This window comes from Anomalospiza imberbis, chromosome 6, assembly GCF_031753505.1.
Source record: "Anomalospiza imberbis isolate Cuckoo-Finch-1a 21T00152 chromosome 6, ASM3175350v1, whole genome shotgun sequence".
Lineage (NCBI taxonomy): Eukaryota > Metazoa > Chordata > Aves > Passeriformes > Viduidae > Anomalospiza > Anomalospiza imberbis.
Genome location: NC_089686.1, coordinates 23,327,654 through 23,344,759, shown reverse-complemented (window position 1 = coordinate 23,344,759; position 17,106 = coordinate 23,327,654). Strand labels below are relative to the sequence as shown.

The 17,106-nt window shown below is 48.1% G+C and overlaps 1 protein-coding gene across 4 annotated transcripts in view; it reads right to left on the bottom strand.

Annotated features, from left to right (window-relative positions):
- LTBP2 (latent transforming growth factor beta binding protein 2) overlaps positions 1 to 17,106 on the bottom strand; it is a 72,270-nt gene that overhangs the window by 51,787 nt on the left and 3,377 nt on the right. For 3 of the 4 annotated variants that reach the window (XM_068192835.1, XM_068192837.1, XM_068192836.1), the window contains exons 2-3: positions 11,646 to 11,716; positions 5,438 to 5,681 (exon numbers count right to left, since the gene is read on the bottom strand). The exons of the other annotated variant lie outside the window; for it this stretch is intronic. In XM_068192835.1, the coding sequence (XP_068048936.1) occupies positions 5,438 to 5,681; positions 11,646 to 11,716 (315 nt within the window). The remainder of the gene's footprint in view (positions 1 to 5,437; positions 5,682 to 11,645; positions 11,717 to 17,106) is intronic. 4 annotated transcript variants of the gene reach the window in all.

The following is a 17,106-nucleotide window of genomic DNA, read 5'->3' as shown; positions in this document are numbered from 1 at the left end:
TTCCAGGAGAGAGAACAGAGATTTTGGCAGAGCCTGCCTGCTGGCATGAGGTTCCCAGTGTTCCCAGGCCAGGAGCGCTTGCCACAGCTCCTCAAGGGCTGCATATAGCACTTCCTCTCATCAGGAAGGGAGGAGATGTCTCCTCCAGGGTGCTGCAGAGGAGAGTCTGAGATCAGAAATCAGTGGGCCAGGCATGTTGCAACTCAGCCTTCTTCCTTTTCCATCCTGAAAACATGAGGCAACTCCCAGCAACTGCCTTGCCTAAACAGAACCCTCTCAGAGGAAGCTCCCTGCCCTCAAGAGCTTAGCTGCATTAAGCTGTCTGCACAGTGTCTCAGCACCTTACACCACAGCTATGTCCCTTTCTCTTGCCTGCATTACTGGGGAAATGCTTTGCAGGTCCCAGACATTTCTGCTTCTCATCCCAGAGGAAGGATGCCTTGCTTTGCAAGCAGCCATCACCCAGCACATACATCCCATCCAGGCAGCACAGCTCCCTTGCACAGATGCTGGCTACAGATTTATCACAACACTCCTGGCAGAAGGGACCTTCTCAGGTGGCGGCAACAGGACCCTCCATACACACTGCCCAGAGTCAAAAGCATCTGGTCAGCCATCCTGAGGGTAAGGGGCAAGGGAACAAACCCTTTCCACTCCCTGCTAAATAAACATGAATTCTGCTGATACTCCAGCCTTAGGAAAACAAAGCTGTTTCCATTTAGCTCGACTTCTGGGCTGAGGTGCAACTCCATCCGCACAATCATCCATCAGGGCTTTGCTTCTCCAGGCAGAGATTCAGGCTGAGATCAAGAAGAGGGAGGATTTGCAGCTAGTCCACGCCGGGAGGGCTTCTAACACCCCAGGATTTTGCTCTCCAGAGCACTTGCTGTTCCAACCAGCGCAGAATGGTGGCCTCTCAGCTTCTGCAGCAGCTAACAACTATCCACAGGCTCTCTCGGACACCTGACTTCAAATCTCCACTGAGCCACAGACTGCTGAAGGGATTTGGGAAGTGGCACTCATTGCTTAGCCTGTATTTCCAGGGATGACAATTGGAGCATCACCTGCTCTGGTGTCAGCAAAGTAGACCCAGAGCTGCCTTCTCCTAGCCTAGTCCTTCCCTGGGCAAGAGTTGAGCTCAAGTAAGACTGAATATATCTTCTTCTTTAGTCCCAGGGAGAAGAGAGAATGCACACCATAGAGGCAAGCCAAGGATGGAGTGGTTCTTACCCAGTACCTCTACAAACAGAAACACTGATGGCTACATCTAACTCCACAGCACCATGCCTGTGCTCAGCACAACATTCAAGCTGACCTTCACATCCACATCTATCCAAGACTGCCAGCACACCCAGAAAAGGATCTATGACAGCTACAGTGGGAATGCCCACAGGTCCATTCACTAGCCCTCACATCTGACAGGTGAAAATACCAACCAACCAACCAGTACAACCAGATGCATATGACTGGTACTCCCTCTTGCTCAAGGAGCTGCCACTTCTCACCAAGGGTGAGAAGGTACCCTGAGGGCAGAGGACTGACAGTAACATCTCCTGCTGTCCCAGCTGCGCTTCCTGGGCTCTCCTGTCAGGGAAGCCACAGAAGGCTACTGTGGCTCTGGAGGGCATGAAGCAGAAACACATACATACCAGAAGCAGAACCATGAAAAGATGACCCTGTCTGGTCATGCTCTTCAGCAACACTTTATGGGCTCCTACAGACTCCCAAAGATTTCCTCCAGACCAGGTTACTCCCCACAGTGAAGGTGAAGTCATGATAAGCAGCAAGTCCAACTAGATGAGGACTATAAATAATGTTAAAGCAGTCCCGTCACTCAGGTAAGTGGGGAATATTTTGGTCCAGGCAGTTCCTAACTAATTCAGCTGGTTGCTGTCTTAACTCTCTCTCTGAAGACTCACTTCAAAACACGTTGAAACCAAAAGCAACCCAATTACTTCTTAGAGACCAGCTCTCTGTGGAGGATTCACAGGGTTTGTTGCATGTTTATAGGGAATCTAATATAGTACTGTTCTAGTGCATGGCTTCGGAGCTTCTGATAGTTAGCTCTGTACAAACAAACACAAATAAAGCCAATATAGATGCAAATGAACAAAAAGAGAATGCAAATTCACTCATGTGAAGATTGATTTCCTGCTTTGGAACAGCAAGACAAGGCTTAGATGCCTATAAACTCCTACTCTTGTGCAACTCCTGCTTGTAAGCAATGCAAATGTACAGGGAGGCTGGGGACTGGGTATTTGTCCTGGAACTCAGAGTCTTCTCACAACACTGACCTAGAATCACCAGTGTCCTCCATCCACTGAACCATTCAGGAACTTCTTCTACTTCTTCCTTATTGACAAATCAGACAAGTAAGCTAGCTCCTGTAAAATCATGCTAGGCTGACTAGAAAAAGTCAGTGTCCACCAGCACAACCCACCCTCATCCTGGTGCAGACCATGGACCTGACAAGCCAAGCTGCTCCTCTCACACTTGACAGTGTGAACTGAACTCCAGTGAATGCAATCCAAGTTTGCAGTGCCTAAGAACCAATCCTCATACTTGCAAATATGAGCAACCACTACCTAGCTCTTTTAAGACAAACGTCTTGCTTTTGCTCCTCCAGCCCAACTGTATGAAGAAAGTGTCACGCAAAAACACAAAGTACTTCAGTGGAAAGAGATTATGTTGTCACTGCAAGTTCAGACAAGTCTAAGAGTCTGGTTTCATGAGACAAATAACCAACCTAGAGAAGTGACTTCCCCACTCCTCCTTTCCTCCTCTTCACTGCTAGACTTGCTGTTCTGTCCAATTCCTTTGGTCTCATGATCTTCCAATAAGCCAATTTAGTCCACTGAAGTGGCAGAAAATTATCTTTGATTTTGCTGTGTTCATTTTTTTTTCTGTTTACTGAACTAAGCCAACTCACTCAGAGACAGATGGGGACCAACAAGTGAAGCAAAGGGAGGCCAAGACCATGCCTTTAGCTGCAGATGCTCCCTCTTACAGGCTCTGCAGCTAGCCCAGAAGCTGGCATGCTGAAAGGGACACTCAAAAACTTTTGGGAAATAACTCTTCTAACAGCAACAAGACTTTTAAGTCATGCAGTACGACACCATGTTTTAAGTTCCACAGACCACAGAAAAAAATCCAAGTGACTGAATTGTACAGAAGAACACCGAGGGGCTGAAGAGAGGCATTTCAATGCAGATCAGTACCAGGGTGCAGGCAGCCCTCCACCTGCCTGCAAAGCAGGGCTGGTGAACATTGCCTGGTTAGCACAGCACTCAGAGGAGTGGTGACATCTCCCTCCTGGAGAGACACACAGCGGCCTCAGCAAATCCTTCAGGACATCTCCAGAAGGCAGTCAGTGATGGACATCTCCCAGTGTCCTACCTGTGGCCATTGCAAAGGATGATAGTCAAATTCTCTTGCTGAAGCATGAGATAAAGGTGACATCCTATGGCCTTCATAGGGACAGAAGGAGGAACAGCCCAGCACGGTCCTTAATGGAGTCCTATTTCCTTGGGATAGTGCCAGAGGATTTAAGGTACATCGGGCAGCTGGGCATTCAGCAATCCCAGTTCAGTGATCACTAGATGCTATGTCTGACTGACTGGACAAGAATGCTCTGCCAGTGCTTGCACAGCCCTCCGTCCTCTGTGCGGAGCCTGAGGTCATGTTCCTTACAGGGAAAGCCTTCAACAGGTGCCGTATCTCCAAGGACACTGCTCTCCCTCCCCTCCAGTCCCTCCACAGAGTGGTAGCACAGAGGGGTAGGAGGAGGTCATCACCACAGGGAACTCATCAGCAATGCCCAGGATTACAGGCACGCGAGAGGGCTGTGTGCTCACTTGGGCAGCAAGCCTCTCTTACAGCAGCAATGACAGGGGCTTGACCACCTCTCCCTGCCAGCATCACCTCTGCCTTTCCTGAATTTTGTTTCTATCAGATAGTCTTCCATTTGGGCACCAAGATATGTCAGCTTCAGTGAACTAGGTGCCAGTAAAATCTTTGCCAGTCATTTGAGCTCCTCCAAAGTTGCTGACAGCCGAGGGTCTAGAATTGTCTCCGGCCAGTGCATTGCCTCTGCTTCAAAAGAGACAGAAAGGCAGTAGCTACTGTAGGAGCAATGGGCACATTGGAAACAAGCTGCAGAAAAATAGAAAAACAAAGGCCAAATTTCCCTCTCCTCGTGCAGCTCCAGTGATGTTGCCAGAGAAAGCCAAAAGTTCAGAGAAAGTAAAGGAAAAACTGAAGTATATCCTGGTTAAGCACCTGTAAACTGTTGTAATGTCTTCCTGACTGTGACTGAGGGGCTCCTGCTGGAAGCCATGAGAAAATTCTCTGCTTAATAGCTACCAACAAAACCAGTCTTTCTGGACTAGCAATTGAGTGAACAGCTCCAAGAAATACAGGGGCCTTTAGGGGTGATGCACTTTGCTCCCATGTTCACGGACTCTTACAAAGAAGTGCAGATAGTCTAAAGAAACCCAAACAAGTAATATGTGTAGGTTGTTGTAGCAGGCACTACTCTCAATGTTCCATCCCCAAAAAGCTGCTGGCACACTAGCAGTGCTTATTAGGGAAAGACACCTCTCCCATCTTTATTGCCACATTCAGCAAAAGCAGCTGCAGCTCCAGCAGGGCGTCACAAAACACAAAGTTTTGTGAAGGAGTGGTAGCTCAGGTACAGGAGCATCTCAGCATTGTTCTGAGGCAGGTGCACGGAAGTGCTACATCCTTCCTCTTGGAAAAGACCAGATGATGCCACAGTTTTCATCCTGAGCTTAACACACTCCTCAGGGTCCCTCCTGCATGGACCTCTGAGCTCCAACAGCTCCATCTTTGCTTCTGTATCCAATATACAGGCATCCACCTGGGTACCAAAATTACTCAAACCAAAGCAAAATTACTCAGAAATATAGAACAAATGGCTCAATAATTTCTAGAGTCTGCCAGGAGACATCTCTGAGTGTCACTGTTTTGCTAATACCAGCACTTACAAACACTCCTCAGATGTATGTACTCTTCTGTGGGTACTACCTGCATATATTGCTCTAAACATATCCTCTTGGGAAAGAGATTTACCCACCACTCCTCTGTCCACCCTGCTGCTACCATGAAGGCTGTTCACCAACAGGACAAGGGCAAACTGATGACTTTCACCATTCTCCTTCCTCACGGGATCATCATTAGCCCGTCTCATTCCTGTACATGCCAGGGGATATTAACAAAGTGCTGGAAGCAAACTGAGTCCCTTGGAGGGACAGCAGGACCTGACGCCCTTATGTCAGCTACCACAGCCTATGGAGGAGTTTTCATCAAGAGCTAAGTTGCCTGATCTCCTGAAGCAGAGACTGTGGCCCAACTGACCAAGGTGTTATTTGCCTGAGGGATCAGCAGAGCATCATGCCAGGACTCAGGTTTGACTTACACAGCTGGGACGTGCCGTGGGATGGGTGCCTGAGCCCCTTGCGGGGAGGCATCCCACCCTGTTGTGCTGGTCCTCCTCCGGAGGGAGCTTGTGGGGGGCTGGAAGGCAGCAGCGGCACCAGGCGGGTGGTACTCCTGCTCAGGAACAATTTCTTCACACCGAAAGCCCTGGAAGCCTGAGCGACAGGTACAGACCTGGGGGCGGCTGCAGGAGCCCTTGTTCTGGCACGGCGGGTCACAGACAGCTGAGGAGACACAGAAAGGCAGTTAGTGGACACAGGACTTTAGCCCCATGGTGGTGACACCCAGCTGGGGCAGCACAACTGGGACAGTCCCATCTCATCTCTACAGGCAGGTGACCTTCAGAGTCTTGGTGTTACAACTGCTGTGGGCTCCTAGCACAAGGTCACCTCTATACACCACACTGGTCTCTGCAGGGCTCTTCTCCAGCAATACTTATTTCAGAAAGTTCAGAAAAGAGCAGCACGGCCTGCAGAGAGCATATGGCTGCCAGCATTGCCCAGAGTGCTCTGGACAGGACTAGGTCCTAATTCACAAAGCAAGGGATTGCATGTTACCTTTAGTCTGTTTTAGGGTCTAATTTGCACAGTGCGCCTGGCCTGTCTCCTTCAGTTTTCCTTCCTGCCCGCCTGTTCCCCTTCCAGCTTTCCTTTCACAGCTGATTTTGGAGTCATTCAAATTGCTCCACTGCTACGGGGACTTACAGTTCATTAACCTTATGCCTAAATCAACCTCTGAGCCTGTGTGTTCCTAATTACAGCACATCAGCTTCAGTTTGCGCCCCGGCAGGAAAGTGCTATTAATTATACACAGGACCCTAACACTTCCCAAGTCAATAGATGCCAAATTGGGTTTATAACCCAGGCAGTGGCAGCCAGGAATCCACAGATTGCTCCAGTAGGACTGGGCTCATTGTTCTGAGCAAGGGTAATTGAAAAGGCACTGGAAAACAGTTTTGTCCTTCAAAGAAAGAAGGTGCCAGCTGGTCAAAGGGTAATGAAACCTTGTTGGCCAACACAAGGTGGACACTAACCTCCACTAACCTCCTTGAAACCCTGTGAATGGGTTTCAACCCATGAAGCCACTGCTTCTGCTGAAACCCCCTCTCCCAGGACTGCCCCAGGGACACTGCAGGGGCATCTCACCACCTTTACACACAGCTACAGGGTATCCCTCTCCTTCCAGCTGTGCTCTCCACTCCTGTAAGATTCAAGCATGCCTGCAAGAAACACTGCTTCTGGGCAACAAACATACAGACAGCTCATTCCTCGTGTGCCATCCGTACATCATCCTGCTGTCATCAAGTGAGAGAAGTCCTTATGCAGACACTTGAATTCCTTTCACAGCAGTCTAGCCCCCACAACCCAAACTAGCCTGCCATTAGTTTTTCCTAACTAGATCAAGGATATGCTCACTGGAATGCTTCATGTGACATTTATTACCATGTTAACACTCAGGAAGAGAGGGAGATCTCAAGGAAAAGAAGACCTCAAGTCACGTAAGGCGGTATAGGTTAAAGCCAGAGGTTTTGATGAAATCTCCCAGTAAAATAAATCAGCCAACACTGCAGTCTCTGGAACAGGGACAAGGTCCCAGTCAGGCAGGAATTAAGCGTCTCTGGGAAGTCTGGCACTCCAGAAGTTGATGTAATTTATAATACAAAACTCAGCTGTGATTTAAATAGGCTGCCAGTCCCTACTGTTATCTCCCAATAAATGCCTGGTTTTTAACAAAGGCCACCAGTCCAGGAAGCCTGCCATTGAAAACAACCACTTCACATGCTGAAATACTGCAGAGCCACGATGCTGGGACCTGGAACCACAGCAGTTCTCACAACCTCTCCCACCAAAAGAGTCACCTTAGACTGTACCCTTCAGCAGGAAAGTGGTGATAAGTGACCAGGCACTCTAAAAAGCCCCTAAGGCAGTTTACATTGAGAAGAGGAAGAAGGGAATGGGATTAGTCTTCTGGTCTCTTCAAGCAGGATGAATGGGGAGCTGCCCTAGCTGAAATATATTAGCTCTAGGATTAATCCCCTTCCTAGCTGCCTTTACAGATTCAGGGAGAACTTGAAAGCTTTACAATTTGCTGATTTTCACTCAGTTCAGCTATGCAATATAAGGAGAGCAGATCAGTCAGTGGCAGCACTGCCAGTGACAAGTGTGTGAAATCACTAGTCAGGGCCCCAAAACCATAACATTAGCTGAAGAAACAAGATGGTTAAAATACTTATATATATTTGAAATCTTTCTCTTTGCTTTCTGTTTTCAGACCTCAGGGGTTACTTTGAGGTGTTGCTCCCCAGCTTGGGGTACTATAAGCAGTTTCTGTTAAGATGACAGGCACTCATTTCTCCTCACTGGAGTCTCATGTAATCACCTGTTCCAGGAGCTGGGGATTAGGGGAAACAAAAATAGTCATCTCAAAACTCTTAATAAAAGAGTAAGACTTGGAGCACTGCTGAAGTGTCACTAATAGAAAATGTGGTTTGTTCAAGAACATCTAGCAGTGCCCTCACAGATCAAGTCTAGTCTTTAGTGCATGATCTAAGTTTTCCCAGCAAGGTCACACAGCAGGCTGACTGTGGCATGACTCTGACCACTTAGCCAGGCCTGTCAGAGGGGAATGCCACCAAGTTCAGTCTTGCTTTGCTTTGCAGGCACACCTGGCCCAGGGTTGAGCAATGACATGCAAGGTAACATTTGATTACTGAGTCCCTGAAGCTCTGCTCATGCTCTTCATCTAGGAGAGTGATGTAGACCTTCACTGTAAGCAGCTCCTCTGCAGTTCCATTTAAAATGCAGGGGAACCTGTCTATCAGCTAGGGCCTCCATAGGAAAACTGAGAAAGTGCTGAAGGACTTGTACCACTGGGGTTATTTAGTCCACTTTCTCATGGAAAAGTTGTGTATGTAAACTCAGTTCTAACTCATAGCTCTGACCGTGGAAGCACACCCAGAAGGGATGCACAGTTTACCATAAGTGAGATCTGTGCAGAGTGACAGGGAGGTAGATCAACAGCAATGCAAGAGTAACAGAGAGAGAACAGAACTTCAGTGAAGAACAGCCAGGGTTCAAAAAACCCTATAGCTACCGTTCAGAAGAAAGATAAATGAAGAGGCATGTGAATGTCATTTTGCAGATGTGGAAAAGCCCTAGGGATGCTAATGGGACTGTCTGAAGTCACACTGTGAGGCCACAGCAGAACCAGAGACTCAGTCTGGAATCCCTGCACCTTTATTCACCATCTTAACTGCAAGACCATCTGTATAAGATTGGAAAGCACATTAGTTTATTTAGTTCTTCCTGACACACTGATTAAAAATGTTTATTTTAAACTTTAAAATATTAATGCCAGGAAAAAAGCTCATGCTGCATTTCCAGCCCAGCCCAGGGTACTATCTCTGTAAGCAGCAAAGAACCATCATGAATAATGCTGATGAAAGTGGAGGCTGATAAACTAACATGGGGAGGCTGAGCATGATGAGCTAATAGGCAGCAGCTAAATTGCTGACAAATGTACACTGCGGCCACTACAGCCCCGAAAATGAGGGCAGTGCAAGGGGGCATCTGGCTACTCGTGCATCTACAGGTCTGTACAGGTTTCTTCTCCACCAAACTAAGAACATAATGGCTAGAGTCTCACTCCAGAGCAAAGTTAAAGAGGCAGAAGGTTGAACCCTTCAGGCCTACATTCAGATGCAGCTCACTATCCCTAATGGCCCCTTCTGAGAGAAGACCTCTGGAGCCTCATTGCATACAGCCCCTGTATGCAGCTCAATGTGATGACCTGGCAGTGTGTGGGCAGAAATCAAGCCCACTGCAAACAGGCAAGGTCTTCCTCCTGAGCCCCCTTATCTCATTTCCACTTTCCCAGGAGATGTTGTTGCCCCAGGGAAAGATATTTCTCTTTTTATCTTCTCAGTCACAGTCTGAAAATTCCACAAGTCCTCATTGCAACTTTGGTCCTCAAATGTGAAACGTACAGAGAGACACCTCCCTAAGGCTGGAGTTAAGTCATATGCAGGGATATTGAAAGAATAAAGTGCCTACAAAAGGATGGGTGAAGGAAGAAGCCACCACCCTTGGTAGGTGAGAGAAAGTAGATTATGCAACAATTTGACATATCCTCTCTCCTGTACCCAGGCTCAAATCCTTGAAAACCAAGTATCTGTCCAACACCTGAATACCCATTCTTCCATGTTTCATCATTCTTAAGAGGTTCCCTTTGGCTGCATTTCTACCTCAATGACTTCCTTGATACGCCACATATCAAAGACCATGGGAACAGACACTAAACAGCATTACAGTGCAGAAACTCAACAGGGATGGGCTGTCCAGCTTGCCTTGGCAGCTTTAAAAACATCTGTATGTCTCCAGCAGCTTGAACTCCAACAGAAAAGCTCAGGGAGGGAGGTAGCTGGGAATTAAATTATGTTTACACATCACCAGTCTCCACCAAAGACCTGCCTGAGCTTTACCACCCCCGGTCAGAGGGACACTTCATGCCTGATCGTGTTGACACTGTCCTTTTAATGAATCCTTGGGAACAAGAGCTCAGCACCTGAGCAGTCACTAGGCAGCCTGAGTGGCTGCAAGCCCAGATCTACTGCTCCTACCAAAATCCCTAATGAGAGAAAGATGCTGCCATGGCTGGCCCCGCGCTGTGTTTACAGACACTGTCTGGCAGCACAGCACGCTCTCTACCGTTTGGCTTCTGTCGGCATGGGGGAGAGGGAGAAGGGAGGTGAGTCAGCCCTTGGCCCCCTGCTCCCAAACAGCGATTGCTAATGCAATTACCCCAGCACGGCCAAAGCGCCGTGAGATCCCGCGGCAAACAAAGCTGAGCCTCCTTCCCTGCTTAACATCTGGGCAGCTGCTGCCGCTCAAGTAAAGGCAGATGCTCTCGCCTGTTCTGGGCTGGGCGCTCCTGCTCCTGTGCTCCTGCCCTCCCAGCTGACCGAGCGCCAGAGGCAGCCCCGCACCTCCCTGGGACCAAGCAGGTACACGGGGCCAGCAGGCCCTGGCAAAGCCCACAGATGAGCTGCGTGGTGCAGCCCTGTTTTTCAGGGACAGGGACCACAGCAGGGGTTTGTTACCCTTGTGTCAAAAATGACACAAGAACAGACGAGAGACGCGGTGTAAAAAGGAAGAAAAGAAGGCTTTAATGGAAAGGAAACTTTGGCTTAAATAGACTGATACATTTTATTTGATTGGTTAGTTAATAAAAACATCTTTCTCACACACTGTTTTTGAGAGGAACAGAAAAGCAAGGTAGAAAAACACTACCTGTAGATTATTTAGATTAACAAGTTATCACATTCTTACAACTTTCTAAAAATTCTCACAAGCTACTGTGAGAAACGTTGTTTCTCTCTCCCTGACTAGGCTGGTATCTACAGGGGTCAGGCCAGAGCTGCGGAGCTATTGAGGATGGAGGTGACAATTCACTTGTCTCTGCTGTGCGTTGCACTGGTGCCTACCTGAACATCTTCTCTTCCAGTGCCGTGTCAGGGAGCCCACAATGACTGCAGCCCACAGGGCTGTTCCAGAGCTGCCTGGATGAGCAGAACACTTCATACTTCCTCTGTGGGTAGGCACGAGGGTCCTGGCCAGGCAGTTTTGCACTGCAGGAGTGCTCTACACCTCACTGCCATTTTAGGCACCCCATGCTCCAGCCCCACCCATCCCAGCCCTCGTGCCAAATCCATTAATTGCTTTTGTTAATAGCACTCAGATAATTTGCAGCCCTGATTCCCTGCTCAGCATCAGCAATGCTCACCCACATGAGCACAGTCCCAGTCTGCCGGTTCCCAGCTGCTGGGACTCTCACAGAACCGTCTTTGCTCCAAGCAGGACTCCAAGTGAGAGCCCAAGGCTCAAAACCCACACATAAATTTGCTACTGCAATGCCCTGCCCCAACAAGATCCTGCCATAGATGGACACTAATAACAATAATGAAATAAAACCATAATTATTCTGCATACTCAGACTTTGCTGGCAGACAGGAAGAGCTGACCTATAGCCTGGCAGTCCAACAGCAAGGCTGTGGCACTGCCTTCACAGACCCCATGATTTATCTCCTGCCCTGGCACAGTGCTTGGGGAGTGTGTGGGGTCACAGAAGTATTGAAGCACTTTTTAGAGGTGCATCCTGAGGCTTGCACTGGCTGAGACTGTCATACTCACGTTTGATGCAGCGGTTTGTGCCTGGTGCTGTGGTCCATCCTGGGCAACACTGTCTGCCACAGACATTTGGCCTAAGCAGAGAGACAAAGCAGTGTGGTTAGGAGAGGGGGAAGCTGAGGTCTTGCTGCAGCCATCACCTCTGAGTCACCCACAAAATTATTTCCTGAAGCATCTGATATTTCCTTCCAGATGGACCAGCAGCTGAGATCAAAACCAATGGGACAAGGGCTGAGTTGTTTAAGTGTTTGGAAAAGAAACCCCCAAGGATTGTGAATGCTGCAGTGTGAGCGATCCCCGAGAGAGGAGCTCCCTTTTGAACTGGCATTATGCTGGATTCCTGGCACAGCACTCAGAGGAACCATTTTCCTCCTGAGAGCAATTGGAGACCAGTAGCCAAAGATCATTAAAGATCTCATGGTTGTTCATGGTATTGGATGTAAATTGGGCCCGATTTCAACTTTGGTCATAGTATCTTGCCTCTGCCAATGTCCTGAGCTGCTCCAGCTGAAGACAACACTTCATTCTCCACCTAAGTGCTGCTGCCTGTTGCTGTTCATTGCTCAGCCCTGCCCTGGCAGGGATGGCACATCAGAAGCTGCACTCTGGGACACTCCCCAGCTTGCTCTCCCTTTGCCAGCACCCCAGTCCTGCATTTGTGATCTGTCTCTAGTGCAGTGACCCAGGGTGCTGACGACTCTCTAGTGCTATGAAATTTGTGTCTACCTGATGTGCACAGAGCAACTCTAATTCCAAGATGCTGAAATAATTTCCATGAGTGTTGAATCCAGGATTTTGTTACTTTTTGACTGCCTTTACATAAATGACATCCTCCTCACCTCTCCTTTCTTATGTGTTTTCAGGTGGGGATGACTGTCAGCATACAGCTATCATAGACAGTGCTGGGCCTCTAAGAGGTGTTCTGCAATGCCCAAGCAGACAGCTAATGCTGCTTCCTCTGGTCACACCATATTTAAGTGTCTATAATGAGAAGGAATAACAAGTTGCAGGGTGCTCTCCAAGAGTATTAATCATCATGGAGGGAAGATTTTAGAAATAGGTAACCTTTGCATGTCGAGGTAGATGAGAAAGAACAGTTGTCAAAAGATAGAAACTTAGAAATAGCCAGAAAGCTCTGGAAATCCTCTGGAAAAGAAGTGGAAGGTATGGTTTATTTCTAATGTTGGACAAGGCAGTCAGAGCTGCTGACAGAATTTACAGGAACCACAGCAACATGCACATTTGTCTTCTGGGTTGACTTTAACATGAACATAGCAGGGTCAGAGGAAGATCCTGCTCTAAACTGGCATCCTTCTGACTCCTGCATCCACATGGCCTGAGATGAGACTCCAGAAATGCCAAGGCTCAAGCTGTGGGGTTCACGTTTCAGGATGGCCAAGGACAGTGGGTGGCAGGTATGCCAAGGATTGTTCTGGTGTTCACAAATGAAGCTGCCTGCAGAGGTACAATTGCTCCATGTGGGAAAGGGAAGTGGTCTGAGAAGCCACATCATTTAAAAGTGTTACTAGTCTTTCAGGATCAATGTTTTATTAATCTGGGCAGATTTTTATAGGGAGAAAGCACTTAAATTCCCTTGGTGTAACTTCCTGCAAGCAGAACAAGCCAAAGTAATTCTAGCAGCCACTCATATCTGCTCTGGCTGGGCAAGAGCACCAATTTCCAGCATTTTGTCTGTCAACTCAAAGAGATGTATAAGTCTCTGCCTTAAGACACCCTCAGAAAGCATCCAATAAAAAAAATCCTTTATTTACTGCATAAGAGCTCACAAGGCCTTAAACACTTTTAAGGCGTCTTGATCAGTAAAAAGAGAAAACCATTGAGCTGGAGCAGGTCTTTGGATAATTAAGGTCCTGAGAGGGACTCTACTCCAAGCAGCAACATAAGCAGCTTCGCTTAGACTGTCACAGCTCCCATTCTTCCTTTGGCACAGGTGAAACACACCTCATAAGTCATATTCAGTCTCTTCAATGAGCAAAGCCCTTGCCCTTTCCCACCTCAGTTTATCCAGAAAATCATATTTCTCGTGGGCAAAATAGCTACCTTCTCCAGAGAAGTTGTTTTGGCCTTGAATCATACTATTAGTTCTTTGTGGGATTAATGTTTAAATTTCATCTACATCTCTCACAGGCATGCTGGAGGGAGCATGTTGCTAGCTGCTCTCAATGCCAACACCAAGCCAAAGGTCATAGGAAAAAAGATACGAGGCCCAAGCCTGAGCAGACAAGACCACTCCTCAAGTCATGAAACCCCTGTTGGGTTCAGCTCAAATCTCTTATTCGCAGAGCCACTCTGTGTCACTGCCAACCCCAGACATGAGTTGCCAGCCCCAGCTGAAGGGGTTGGTGTTGATACCAGCACCAACCAGGGTGATGTTCCTGGAGGGAGGACAACCTGGCAGGGGTGCCCTCAGAGGCAGGGGCAGAAGGAATACCTGGATGGGAATGTTCCTTCCTGCCATAAGGTCCTGGATGAGAGAATGGGAACAGATGGAGGCAGGGAGGACCTCCCAGACTAGAAATGAGCAGTTGGAAGGAACAACATGTAGATTGTGCTGGAGGGTAGAGAAGAACCACAACTATTTCCTGATGAAAGCCCAGTAAGCAGGACCTCACAGAGCATGAGGCACAGGTAAGCAAGAGTATCAGCTACAAGAAAATAGCTATGGGAGCTTTGCTGCAGGGGACCCATTCCTGAGCACTTCTGGTTCTACTTCAAGTATTTGGTTGTCATTTGCCTGGTTTGAGCACCATGGAGTTTGTACTGCCTTGCAAAGAATTCAGAATGAATTCCATGAAATTTAAGGAGCATGACATGTTTACAACATTGTGGGATGGTGCTTGAGAGAGAGTGGTGGCTTCCACATCCATTTGTCCTGCTGCACATGACACCACAAACACATTAGGCAAAGATGTGGCTCAAGCACAAGCCCCCTGTGGGGCATGGCCAGCCCTCAGCCTCTCCATCCAGTGCTGCTTCTGGAGAACAAACAAGTGGGAGGGTCCCTCCAGATCTGGTGTCACCATAACAGGGGTGTCTCCTGAGGAGCTACCTGCAGACACTGAGCAGCCTCTGATCACCCCTCATTGCACAGGGAACAAGGACTTCCAAGGTATTGGGCAGAACTGCCCGGCAAGAGGACCTGCTGGGTGCTGTGACACACCGAGCCCCTGGCAGACCTAACAATGACATAAGCCAGAGCCATGATTTTAACTTTGAAGCATCTACTCCTTGGAACAGGAAACACAGCAGAAAGGAAATGGGAGCATGACTCACACCCTCATCCAGAGCAGCTTGGGCTGCAGGGGGACCAGAGGATGAATGGGCATGTGGAAGGGTCAGCAGCTGTCCCAAATGTAAAGGAACTCAACTCTCATCAGTCAAAGCAGAAGGGAAGACATGTCCTCCCATGGGTCTTGCAAACTGAAGTTCCACTGAACCTCATACTAGATCACATTCCATGGGATGCCCTAATCCCAGCCCTAACACTGATGCCAAAACAAGCCTTCAGCAAACGATCAATCTTTCCTATTTCTGTCTCCTTACCAGTGGAAGATGTTAATAATGTATTTGCCTTCCTAAGAGTCAGGTCAACTAGCACATATCCTGCGAAATGAAACATTGCTGAGAACATTCAAAGACACTGAGACTTGATTGCTTGTAACACTGCACCACTACAGGGCTCATGGGCCACTTAGCACCTTCCAAAATACTTCCTAGCCCAGCTCAGACCAAATCAGAGAGAGCAGACAGACCAAAGCAGACCATTTCCAGTAACCAGTTCCCCCTTTTTGAAGAGAGAGGGCATTGAATAGCTCAGACAGCTAAATAGCCACAGTACCAGAGAAAACCCTAAGGCACAACTCAGTGCATTTCTGGGAAAATGCAGAGTGGGGCACTGGATCCACATCTCAGCCTCTGCCTCAAGTACCAGGTACACCCTGAGGTCTCCAAAGAGCACAGGCAGCAGCAAGCCACTGCAAACCAAGCTTTTTCTTCATTCTGTGGCTAGCATGCACCATCCATGCCCAGGTATAATCCCTGGCATGTTGAGCTTGGTGTACTGGAGCTCCCAGGCACTATTCACCAATCTGCTCCTTTTCTGGGATATACAGCTCCTTGAAACTCCCCATAGAGCTGAAGCCAGTGCCATGAAGCCTCCTTATGCCCAGAAGAACCATTCACAGGCCTGACTGGATGCACTGGCCCAACCTTGGACTTGAGCAAAGGAGCTGCTGCAGGTCACTCCTTCATCCCCTCCTTTGCTGCTGCAGCCAGAGGCCACCAACAGGATCAGACTCAGGCATGCAGAGGTACCCATGATGAGAACAGCCTGCAAGATCTTGCAGTGTTATCTTAAACAAGACCAAGAAACCATAACAGGCACCAGGGGGAAGGAAAACAAGGAAACAGTAGTAAGATCATGGCTTTTACATCAATGATGGTATACTGTTTCTGAGCCATTCAGTAGAACCCTTTTTTTTTACCACTTATTTTAATAGCAATCTATGCATCATCTTTCAGCTTCACATAGAACTCTGTGCTGCCAGATATGCTGACTCCATTCCAGCCATGTACAGCATCCTCACAGGAGGCCAGAGGGACCATTAGATCATCAGGTCTGCCTTTGTACTGCAGGAAAATGAACTTCATCCAAATGTATATGAAATATTTGCAGTCAGACCCAGTGAAGAACATTAGCAAAAGGCTGTTGGCATCAATGAGTCACTGAAAACCCTCTGCCAAGTCCACACCAGCATTTAACTGCCTCCACTCCTGAGCAATCCTATAAACACATTGCAGCAAGAACCTATATGCCACAAAGCCTGGGTAAAGCAGGATTATACAGCCACAGATGGTATCTACAACAGCAATTAAATGTGAACTGGGGTGTAAAATGCCCAAAAAAAAAAAAATGGGAGTGAGAAAGAATGAGTCTGGGACTCTCTGCCTGCTACCTGGGAAGCCTCACATGCCCCTTGAAACTGTCCAGGCAGGTACCACAAGCAGAGGCTTCCCCAGATTACTCTCCCATTACCCACCTTCCTCATCACAGTGACCCACCCTCCTAGCCACAGGGCAGAAGGACAAGGGGGGACACATCCCAAGGGACACTGACATAGAGGGAGATGCCCACAGTGTCCTCGCAGCAGGACTGGCCAGCCCAAATTAGGGATGCATCCAGCATACAAGTACAGTCATAGTTGGCATGTGCTGTGGCTACCCTAATCCCACAACACTCAAGAGGAAAATCCTTCTAGTCAGGGGAGCTGGAGAAATAGGGATGTTAAGCTGAGCAGAGCAAAGCAGTGATGTTCTCAGGGCTGGATTGTTTTCTTCACTCAGTGTCAGAATTCAATAATTTTCTGTGATATTTGCTGGGATATCAAAAGTCACCTCACAGCGAGTCTTCTGGGGAAAGTAGTAAAACCCAGCTCTTGCAAGT